We start from the raw sequence: 12,556 nt of genomic DNA on the forward strand, positions 1-12,556 counted from the left end.
AGAGAGAGAGAGAGAGAGAGAGAGAGAGAGAGAGAGAGAGAGAGAGAGAGAGAGAGAGAGAGAGAGAGACAGAGAGAGAGAGACAGAGAGAGACAGAGAGAGAGAGAGACAGAGAGAGAGAGAGACAGAGAGAGACAGAGAGAGACAGGTTGAGCTAAACCTCCCATGAGCTAAACAGGTTTATGTTACTTAACATGAGAGTGAATAAAACATCTACATTTATAAAGTCCACAAATATCCAAAACAGACAAATGAGCACAAAACTGGAGCCTACAGCCATCACAGAGAGCGTCAATGAGTTCTCTTCAATAAAGCTCTGTTCTGTTCTCGAGGCGTCTCCACACCGGACCGCCGGACGTACCGCCAACTACCGCTAATCAGTCTCATCAATCTCATATGAAGGTTCGGTGATCACCGCCAAATAACTCAGGAAATCATTCATCACATCTGCTGTGAAAACCAACCCCCCCAAAAAACGTATGTGCGGCTAGGATGATCAAATAAATATACTCGAGAGTTCTTTAGTGGGTTTAAAGTGACTTTTACACGATGTTCTGTGTCAGTTATTTCATTAGCTCGCGTGAAAAAGATTTGAAAAGGTTTTCAATAGAATAATAAATATACATATTCACACCAAAACCTAAACAATACAGATAAAGGAGAAACAATATGTTTGGGAGAGCAATTTTTGTCAGATGACGAACGCTAAAACACTGACAGCCAAACAAACTCCATTTAAAATGTAAACATGAATAAACATGAATATATTTGCTGTTATATTTATAGTCGTGATGTGAACAGAACAGAATAAATAAATAATTGTGTCTAAACTAGGTTTTGCTTACACGGTGGTGCCGCCGTGAGGCCAATGTCTCCAATCAGGTCCTCTGGGGTGGATGTGAAAAAAGAAAGCGTTGAAGAATGACAGAAAGTGTGAGTGAGCTTTTTAATCTGCTTGAGATATATTCTGTATGATCTTGTTTGGGTGGAGAGGTTTTGCCGGGGTTGAAATTTTAAGGAATTCTGTCTTCCTCCCAACCAATTCCAGTCCACATGAGAAGCATCTGGGGCTTTTGCGACAACTCCCAACTTTTGGTATTTCATATCAGCTGGGACTGCATTTCAGTTCCACCCATTAAACAAGAATTGATTAGAGTTAAAGACGAAAGCCAGTGTTCAGAGTTATTGACCGGGCGTTCACGTCCAGCAGACAACAGTGTGCGAGTCATAAAACACATCCACTTCAAAATGAAGACAATGACCTTTAAAAGCACTAATGACTAACTCAAGACTGACTTCAACATGAGGTGTCACTGCGCTCTCTGAAGTGTTTCAAACCAATGACATCCATCCTCTCACACAGAAGAGAAGTTTCTCATGTCACACAGATGGAAAAGAAGTAAAGACAGCGTATAAACTCTACTTGAAGAATCTGTGTACCAACACAGCTTGACAAATAGAGAGAGACGCAAATCCATTCCGTCTAAAAGTGATGCAAACATGTCAAAGAACCGAGTCCAGTTGAGCTTCTGTAAATGTGCAACATTCCCTCTGTGTCCATCTCAACCTTTTGTTCCCACACTTTCCTTTTTTTGCTCATTTTACGTGTATAATACATGCACGGGCAACTTATATCACACCAAAGACACGCGCCACATGACCCCTTTAAAATGAATAACAATAAACACATCATCCACCATAAATTCGAACAGTAGTGCACGATTAATCATAAAAGACAATATGAAGTCATGTAATACAATATTCCATCAGGTAGGTGTGCATCTATTGGCTATTTTACAACACGATTCATCCAATCACATTTCAGAGCCGTGCCCATCCACCTGATCAAATCAATCCATACGGCATGTTCAATTTGAAGAAAGAAAGAGATGAGAAACTCACTTTGAGAGGAGCACGGTCCCGTTCAGACGCCCGGCACGTTTATTCATGGTGGATCCGTCACAGCGATCTCAATGTCACTGGGTCACGAGCACTCATCCAATCCCACTCACATCCATTCAAACTGGACTGAAATCCGCTCGTGTGCACGTGGGCAACACCCCCCCCCCCCACACACACACACACGCACACTCACACTCCCGGCCAGCCCCTAATCATCTCCAGATGTACAGACGTGTACAAACACAGCCACACAACCAGAGATACACGAGCAGAACTCAATACTGTTCACTATTACAGTCAAACTGGACTTAAAGAGCCACATGTTTACATTTACCCTTACAAACAAAATGCCTGGTACTGATATGTGAGTGTTTTATACATATATCGATTGTTATACAGCATGTGTTAAAGGCATTATGATACAAGGAATACGCAATGAGCATGGTATTCTCCAAACACCTTCAAGTAGCATGCATCTTCTCTATGGCACGAACATCGTCCTTCAAAAAGGAGTTAAAGTTTCTCACACAAATCTCCTGACATCAAAAATGTGCAATATGATGCAGACAAAAAATATCCAAAAAAGTCACATTTCTACTGAGTGATGTATTTACGGAACCCTCAGGCAAAGACATTTGGCCAGCTGTCTCTTCTGCATCCTCCTGATCAGTCACGAGGTAGAATAAATGACTATTCATTTTGGTTATCTATTTCCTCAAGAATATCTTTTATAATGTGACGTTTATATACCCAAGTTCTGTCAAATCAAATGTGTTTCTGAACTGAGATCCAGTGAAATACATCAACTCCAGCCTATGTCTTCACAAACATCCCATGATAATCATCTTGATGGCTTTTCCACGCTGAGAATTTCTACACATTTATCTCTCATCACCTTTGATGTCAAGAGATCTCAACGAGCACCAGATGAGACTGAAAATCAATCAGCTGTGTATGAGATTCTGAAAGAAATGAAAATCTATTAATGTTCGTCTCATCTTTTCCATCTGCTTGTAATGCTACACACACACACACACACACACTCACACACACAAAAAGGGTTTGTGCTGTTGAAGTTATGAGGTTATGTACACTGATCATCTCCAAACATCAAACATGCTAGATAATCATAACATAAAATTAACAGCACATATCCAGAAATAAGAACACATGAAACATCTTTCCTCTGTGTGTGTGTGTGTGTGTGTGTGTGTGTGTGTGTGTGTGTGTGTGTGTGCGCGCGTGCCTGCGTGTGTGTGCATGTGCGCGTTTGTGTGCATGTGCGTGCGTTTGTGTTTGCGCGTTTGTGTACGTACGTGTGTGTGCGTACGCGTGCATGTGTGTGCGCGTTTGTGTGTGTGCGTACGTGCGTTTGTGTGCGTGTGTGTGTGCGTGTGCATGTGTATGTGTATGTGCGTGTGTTTGTTTCTGATCTTTTACACACACAAGAAGAGGTTCACAGTCTGATCCTCAAGTGTGATTCTTTTCTAAAACGAGCTTTGATTGATTTAAACAATGAAATCATTTTTCAGATTAAAGGTCAAGATGACGAGATATGTGATAGCAAATTACACAAATAATCTGTCTAAACACAAAACTATTAAAGGTGTACAGTACACACTTTTTATAGACAGACAGACGAGAATTTTACTGCTTTGTTGCTTTTGTATAGCCAAGGACAATTACTGTAGTTCCCAGTTAAGTTTTTTATCTATACAATATTTTACAAAATGATAGGCTAATAGAAACCAAACAGAGAGCGGTTGATATTGAAGAGGATGATAGAGTTATAAAATGAATGTTAAAGGGATAGTTCACCCAAAAATGAAAATTCTGTCATCATTTACTCACCCTGTTGTCATGTCAATATCAATTTCTTTCTTCGGTTGAACACAAAGGAAGATATTTGGAAGAATGTCAGTAACCAAACAGATGTCATTCCCAATTGTCTCCCATATTATTTATTTTCCCTACTGTGGCAGTAAATAGTGCATAAGATCTGTTTGGTTAAGGACAATCTTCCAAATATCTTCCTTTGTGTTCAACTGGAGAAAAAAATTGATACAGGTTTGGAACATCCTGAGGGTGAGTAAATGATGGCACAATTGTCATTTTTGGGTGAACCGTCCCTTTAAATGAATATTAGAATTGGATGAGACATATTTGAGTTCACATTAAAATCTCTTCAGGGCAGGTATCACAAAATCACAAAGACATCGTTGAGAGCTCATCTGATTCTCTATAGGACAAAGATATGAGATTTTAACAGGATAGTTCACCCAAAACTGAGAATTATTTCATCATTTATTCATCCTCATGTTATTCTAAACCTGCATGAAAAGAAGATATTTTGAAGAATGTTGATAATCAAACCACACTGAACTCCATTGACTTCCATTATATGAACACAAAACCACTGAGACATTTCTCAAAATATCTTCTTTTGTGTTCCACCAAAGAAAGGGTCACATACAGGTTAACAACCGCATGAGAGAGAATATATGATGACTTACAACATAAAAAGAGATAAAAATGCATTTAAAGCTCTTCATACCACATTACTCAACCACAAAACCAAGAGAATGCTAAAACACAAGAATCCTACAATAATAATCCACGAACAACTGATGTTTCTTCACGGGTGTGTCCTGCTCATGTTTTTCAGATCTGCTCTCTGGTTTCTCATGTTTGAAGACATTATAAGGCACGTGGACCAGTGATGACATCATCTCATGACGGGTCGGTTTTGGCTCTTGAAAAACACAATCACATCAAAAGCTCCCGGTCACATTAAACACTTCTGCAGTTACAGTGTTTTTCCAGCAGAGGTCATAAAAAGTGATCTCATGCAGTTTCCCTACATCTGTTTGTTAATCTAGTTTATTCATCAACTTTTCTTAAAAATCATTTAAGGTTCTTAGACAACCTGATGCACAGATGCAGATTGACTGACATTCCTCTGTCATGTCCAGCGTTCAGTCTGACCACACATGGAGTCGTGTTAACATTCAATGTGTGTAATGAGAGTCTTAGAATAACATCCTGAAGACCCCAGAGTCTCTACAGACACCTCAGCAGATGTTCTCCTGCTGTGTGTGTGTGTGTTTGTGTGTCTACAGGACATCTGATGCCCACATGGACAGAGATGTGTGCCGCTCAACATTCCTCCCATAGTTAATGGAGTAAATCCTCCTGTTAAGTCTCATAGTTGATATCTACTCATACATGCCCGCAAACAGACCAAAGCTCTTACTAAGAATAAGAAAAAGTACACAAAAATCTTTCTCCTAAACCACAAACCATAGTGTAAATTTGCCACTTTAGAATTTCCAGTACTGAAAAACATTTTTTGAATAAAACTTCTCTCCCTACGTATTAACTTTGGAACATTACTTGTGGACAGAATAAAAAAACTGTCCATGCATAAGAACTCCCTAGCAACCACCTATAAAACAAAGAAATCACATAAAAACGCCCTAGCAACCACCCATAAAACAAAGAAGCCATATAACAACTCCCGAGCAACCACCTATAAAAAATAAACCACATAATAACTCCCTAGCAACCACCTATAAAACAAAGAAATCAAATAGCAACACCTTAACAGCCACCCATAAAAAATAAACCACATAATAACTCCCTAGCAACCACATATAAAACAAGAAATCACATAACAACATCCTAGCAACCACCTACTGTATAAAACAAAGAAAACACATAGCAACGCCCTAGCGACCACCCATAAAAAACCACACAACTCCCTAGCAACCACCTATAAAACAAAGAAATCACATAGCAACGCCCTAGCAACTACCCATAAAATAAAGAAACCGCATAATAACGCCCTAGCAACCACCCATAAAAAATAAACCACTGTAACACAGTTCAATAGAAGGGAAGGAAGGAGGCGGGAACCGGCGATCATTCACAAACTTTAATACAAAATAAACAAACAATAATTCAGCAAATAAAAGGCCGGCAGCCACCTCACGGTCGACTGCCGGCCACACGAACATAAACAAACTTAACTTCCGGGCCCGGTCCTCTCTCTCGATGGTCCGGTCGCTCGTCCTCTTATGCTCCCGAGCTCCCCCGTGAGGCATGCGGGGACCGGCGGTCGCACAGCTGACACTCGTTGCCACTTACGCCGCCGGCCCCGCCTTACTCGCCCCACGGCTCTCGCCCCGCCTTCCTCGCTACATACCCCCATCACCCCTCACAGGCCGGGGGGCAGCACCGAGCCTGTGCTTACTCCCCCCCCCGGGGGGCCTTCTCCCATGAGGGCCCCAGTGACCGGGGCATGCACGGACGAGGCGAGAGAACGGAGCCGGGAGCATCCCGAGCGACCGGGACGAGAGAGGGGAGGGAGGAAAAAAAAAAAAAGTGGTCCGGTTCCCCGACACGCTGCCGCTCGGTCCTCAGCCCAGCCGAGAGGCTCTTCCTCGCGGTGCTATGCGGTGGTGCGGGGACGCTCCGGGGCGACCTGATCCTCCTCCGCCTCCTGGCGGCCGGCGATGGCTTCGCCCCGAGGGCAGCCGGCAGCGAGCCGTCCGTTCCCTGCTCTTCCCCTTTCCTTGGTGGACAGTAGCAGGCTCCGGCCCACGGCAAACGGACCGAACTCCTCCGCTCCCTCTTCTACGGCCGCCACCCCACCTCGGCCCAGGAGCCCGGCAGCGAGGTCTTCGTCCCCCGTCGAGCTTTCTCTCTCCGGCACCACCGCTTCGGGCAGCCGCTGGCGGACCTCCTTCGTCCGTGCTGCCCGAACTCCCCAGCACCGCGAGGCCGCTCGGCGGCGAGGGCTCCTCGGCAGCATGTCCCTCCTTCCTCCCGGGTTTCGGCACCAATGTAACAAAGTTCAATAGAAGGGAAGGAAGGAAGCGGGAACCGGCGAACATTTCACAAACTTTAATACAAAATAAACAAACAATAATTCAGCAAATAAAAGGCCGGCAGCCACCTCACGGTCGACTGCCGGCCACACGAACATAAACAAACTTAACTTCCGGGCCCGGTCCTCTCTCTCGATGGTCCGGTCGCTCGTCCTCTTATGCTCCCGAGCTCCCCCGTGAGGCATGCGGGGACCGGCGGTCGCACAGCTGACACTCGTTGCCACTTACGCCGCCGGCCCCGCCTTACTCGCCCCACGGCTCTCGCCCCGCCTTCCTCGCTACATACCCCCATCACCCCTCACAGGCCGGGGGGCAGCACCGAGCCTGTGCTTACTCCCCCCCCCGGGGGGCCTTCTCCCATGAGGGCCCCAGTGACCGGGGCATGCACGGACGAGGCGAGAGAACGGAGCCGGGAGCATCCCGAGCGACCGGGACGTGAGAGGGGAGAGAGGAAAAAAAAAAAAAAGTGGTCCGGTTCCCCGACACGCTGCCGCTCGGTCCTCAGCCCAGCCGAGAGGCTCTTCCTCGCGGTGCTATGCGGTGGTGCGGGGACGCTCCGGGGCGACCTGATCCTCCTCCGCCTCCTGGCGGCCGGCGATGGCTTCGCCCCGAGGGCAGCCGGCAGCGAGCCGTCCGTTCCCTGCTCTTCCCCTTTCCTTGGTGGACAGTAGCAGGCTCCGGCCCACGGCAAACGGACCGAACTCCTCCGCTCCCTCTTCTACGGCCGCCACCCCACCTCGGCCCAGGAGCCCGGCAGCGAGGTCTTCGTCCCCCGTCGAGCTTTCTCTCTCCGGCACCACCGCTTCGGGCAGCCGCTGGCGGACCTCCTTCGTCCGTGCTGCCCGAACTCCCCAGCACCGCGAGGCCGCTCGGCGGCGAGGGCTCCTCGGCAGCATGTCCCTCCTTCCTCCCGGGTTTCGGCACCAATGTAACAAAGTTCAATAGAAGGGAAGGAAGGAGGCGGGAACCGGCGAACATTTCACAAACTTTAATACAAAATAAACAAACAATAATTCAGCAAATAAAAGGCCGGCAGCCACCTCACGGTCGACTGCCGGCCACACGAACATAAACAAACTTAACTTCCGGGCCCGGTCCTCTCTCTCGATGGTCCGGTCGCTCGTCCTCTTATGCTCCCGAGCTCCCCCGTGAGGCATGCGGGGACCGGCGGTCGCACAGCTGACACTCGTTGCCACTTACGCCGCCGGCCCCGCCTTACTCGCCCCACGGCTCTCGCCCCGCCTTCCTCGCTACAACCACATAATAACTCCCAAGCAACCACCCATAAAACAAAGAAATCACATAGCAACGCCCTAGCAACCACTCATGAAACAAAGAAGCCACATAATAACACCCTAGCAACCACCCATAAAAATAAACCACATAATAACTCCCAAGCAACCACCCATAAAACAAAGAAATCACATAGCAACGCCCTAGCAACCACTCATGAAACAAAGAAACCACATAATAACACCCTAGCAACCACCCATAATAGCTCCCTAGCAACCACCTGTAAAACAAAGAAATCGCATAGCAACGCCCTAGCAACCACACAGAAGACCTCAGCACCATGCTGCTGTGTTCTTTACTGACCAGTATCATGTACATTTTCTTTAAGAAATGTAAGAATACAGTTTGCAGTTTATGTCTAATAAATCAGAAAACCCTGAGAGGAAAAAACAGAGGGAAAGAATGCAGCAAGACATTATAAATGATTCCTAACGCACGCACGCACGCGCACACACACACACACACACACACAGGCATTCATTAGTGCTCTACTGTAATACGCATTTTCTATCACACGCACACACCAATACACTGACACACCATGTATCACTGAGTCAAAGGGAGTCGGGCTCATGGGGGTTACTATGGCAACAAACACATCCCAGCCCATGCACTGCATGCTCGCTCGGAGGGTGGAAACCTGCCATTGCCATCCAACCGTACAGTGCATTACCAAACCAAGATATTTACATCAAATCTCATCCAGAGAGCTTTATGTGTGCGCTGTAGTCTGATGATCTGCACCACATCACTGTTGTACAGTAATAATAATGTGATTGATTCATACATATTGTTCATGTACGTTCAGCGTGTCCTGCAGTGTGTGTAAACATACATGTTTCCTTGAGTCGAATGGAGAAATAGAGAGAGGGATTCATGGACGGATAGATGGACAGACAGATTACATCATGGCAATCAAATGAAACTTGTATTATAAAAGAGAGAGGTGATAGACCAGAATATCACAGATACAGAGAACACCTTAGCGACCACCCAGAACACCACAGCAACATGTGATAAACACATTTCCAACATGTTTGTGGTGGTTTTTTGGTTTGCTATGATGCACGTGTCAGCTGTGATAGACAGAAAGGATTCTGGGTGGGCCTGTCATTGTAGACGATGTTATAAATCATTCACTCCATCAATCAACTGATGACAGAACCTAACGCATTCTCTCTCTCTCTGTGTGTATTCAGATCAAACTAAACACAGTTTTCTCGAAAGCTCAAAAACCTCTCAAAACGTCTCAAAGCTCTGAGCAGACATTCGAGTGAGAGCAAACCGTGTGTTAGTTTGGCAGACAGACGTCTGAACGCTGTTGAGTCAGCAGGTGAAACACGACGTCAGACACAGAACAAAAAACCCGCCATACAAACAACTGTTGGTCATTGTAGAAGCATATAGAACATGTTTTATTGCATCTCGCCCATCGATTCTCTGAATTATGACTTCAGCCATTTTTATGACAGACGTCAGATTCCTCCGTATGATCTACAAGCACTTTCTTTCAAATGTCCACTCACACAACGTGGCATTCACCTCACAAATCATGTCTAGCATTAGCAGAGCTTCAGGATGATCTTGACTTGTCTCTATCCCATAATGGTCTCCGGGGACAACAGCAATACAGCTCAGACCCCCCCGCACAGCCTCAGGCCAGACACGATCGATAGATTTGATCTGTCTTAATTACAGCTCTGCTTTTCATACTGAGAGACATCTGCAGTTTCCTTGAAAAACATCCATTCTAAGACCCCGTCTCTCTTCCCTGATTCTGTTCCCATAATTCATGAGTCTCAACCTATTTATACCCTGACACACATGAACCATCATTTTACTACACTAACCGGAGATGATTTGCAGGAAAACCACAGTAACCACACATTTACACTGGTTTCACTATAGTAACAATAGTGATTTATGTAGAGCAACTGGGACAAAACAGACGGTGAACAATACACACAGACATGATTACTACATTTTACTATAATACAACCAGGATAGTTCATATATCAGTATTTTGTTATGTACGACATAACAAAATGCCACGGTATCAATGTGGTTAACACTTTCATCCAAAATAAATGACAATATATTCAAACTATACATTTTATATCCCTTTTGATGAGATTCAAACCCACAATCTTTACACTGCTAACACAACACTGTACCAGCTGAGCTACAGGAACACATAATGTGGTGGTGCAAGAATGATTTCAAACAAAATAAATACGATAGCGTTACCCTCTCATAAATCATTGAACGGTTACATAAACTACAACGAAATCTAATGAGGCAGAGAGAAGACTAGAGCTGAAGAACACACCTCACCTTCTCCCTTCAGCTCCTCTCCGTTTCCATGGTTACCACCGAGAAACGCATTTCTACCTCACCAATGACCGATGAACCAGTAACTGTGAACAGCTTTATGTAATACACCAACAACCAAAACAATTCAAGGCCAGCGGTATTAAAGGAATAGTGAAGTTTCATCATCATGTCATTTTGAGTTTATTTCTTCAGAACACAAAAGAAGATATTTTGAAGAATGCCGAGAGTCAAACAACAGAAATTTACAAAAGTGTAAATGTAAGTAAAATGTCGACTTTATGGTTTCGACTAAGTGTTTGGAGAATGGAATGTCAAAATGTGGTTGAAATAATGTGACATTGTCATTCAGTGTAACACAATATTTATGTACAAATTCAAACAACATGCTTATTCTGACTCAAACATATAAAAGCATAAGGGAGCATATTACATTTGATTGTGCTTTATAGGCACAATCAAAGTATAGGATAGTGGCAAATTAAAAAAAATGTAAAATTACAACTAATTAGCATTAGGTAATTAGGCTTTTAATATGTCATAATTTGATTTTTGATGTAAATATGGCTGACAAGAGTGTACACTGAATGACATTTTAGTGGCCGTCTTCTGTAAATCAGGGGAAATGTGTGAAAACGTTTTCATTTTCCTTTTTTTGAACAACAACAATTTAAAGCAGTATTGCACTTATTGTTTTTCTGCTTAAACCCTTTTCCGTCTTTGACCCATGAACACAAAACCACTGAGACATTCCTCAAAATATCTTCTTTTGTGTTCCACTGAAGAAAGAGTCAGATACAGATTTACAGCCACATGAGAGAGAATAGATGATGACAGATCATTAGTTTTGGGGTGAACTATCACTTTAATGACTCAAGCATGTGACAGAAATCATTTAATGCTAATCTAGAATGATGTGTGTCACCAACAAAAGAAGAATGGGAAAACCTGAGAAACACAAGCCATTTGAAAAAGTCTCTCTCAATAATGTAAAGCGAGGACTGGGTCTGTCATGCGGCACTCTCTAAATCCCTCTGCATGAGCTTCTCAGATAAAGAGTCCTTCTCACCCGGGACAACTGGCCTGGATTTCATCATCCTAACATGCGAGCGATGTGCGTGACCCAGCAATGAGCTTCCCTCATAATTACATTTTTCAAGAGAGCTAGAGATAAAAACCAGAAAGCCATTGAAGACGGAAAGCAGTGTTCGCATCCTCAAACCCGAGTCCAGTGACACGCCTACAGATCTGAAAACACCTGATGCTGCAGGAGTCTCACACCCACACATCAAGACACTCACCCATTGGCCAGATTATCATCATCGTCGTCGTCATGCAAGCTTTTACTATGCAGGTCAGAATCGCTCAGATAGCCACACTTCAGGTCACGGTCTCCGGCGTCCAGACCGTCCATGAAGTCGCTGCGGGAGGAGCTGGCGAGGCGTCCGGTGCAGCGCGCGGGCATCGTGTGAGACGTGAACCGAGACGACGACTTGGTGCCCAGGTAACTGCTGCTGGCGGATGAAGGGGCGTCGCCGGCCTGCAGACGTGGACTGGACTGACCGTGACGCCAGGACAGAGGTGAAGAGCGGTTAGAGAGGCTGGAGATGCTGCGAGCGTTGGTTTCATCGCTGTCGTAGCACACGCTGCTGTCCAGACAGCTACAGACAGAAAGAAAGAACAAATTCAGTCCTATATGAACAGATGCTATTTCATATAAACGGTCGATCAGACTGCGTGTTCTTCTGGTGGACATGAGGAATAACACAACATCAGCTCACAAAAAGAGAAATCTTCGAGGTTTAAAGCATGATGCGGAATATCTCATCTGCATGTAACATCCAAACCACAGCGTCTGGAAACGAACCGCTTCATTCTCTTGTGTGTGTGTGTGCGCGTGTGTGTGTGCGCGTGTGTGTGTGTGTGTGCGTGCGTGTGTGTGTGTGTGTGTGCGTTATTCTGGGTCATGGTGTTTTCATGTTTTATTTGATCAGTCCACAGCAGGTTATCGGACTAAAAAACCTTGTTCTCAGAAACACATTTATTGGCATGAGCAATGCTTGCTCGACGGATGAGATGTCACTCCTGAAAATCCTTAACAACAAACACAAATGACATTGACATACTGTAACACCGTGTCT

General features: G+C 44.8%; 1 protein-coding gene across 4 annotated transcripts in view; it reads right to left on the reverse strand.

Annotated features, from left to right (window-relative positions):
* Positions 1 to 12,556, reverse strand: part of nav1b (neuron navigator 1b) — a 69,264-nt gene that overhangs the window by 30,605 nt on the left and 26,103 nt on the right. For all 4 annotated transcript variants that reach the window (XM_057337026.1, XM_057337027.1, XM_057337025.1 and 1 more), the window contains one exon: positions 11,717 to 12,076. In XM_057337026.1, coding sequence (XP_057193009.1) covers positions 11,717 to 12,076 — 360 coding nt within the window. The remainder of the gene's footprint in view (positions 1 to 11,716; positions 12,077 to 12,556) is intronic.

Source organism: Triplophysa rosa, linkage group LG7, assembly GCF_024868665.1.
Source record: "Triplophysa rosa linkage group LG7, Trosa_1v2, whole genome shotgun sequence".
In the NCBI taxonomy this organism is placed as follows: Eukaryota; Metazoa; Chordata; class Actinopteri; order Cypriniformes; family Nemacheilidae; genus Triplophysa; species Triplophysa rosa.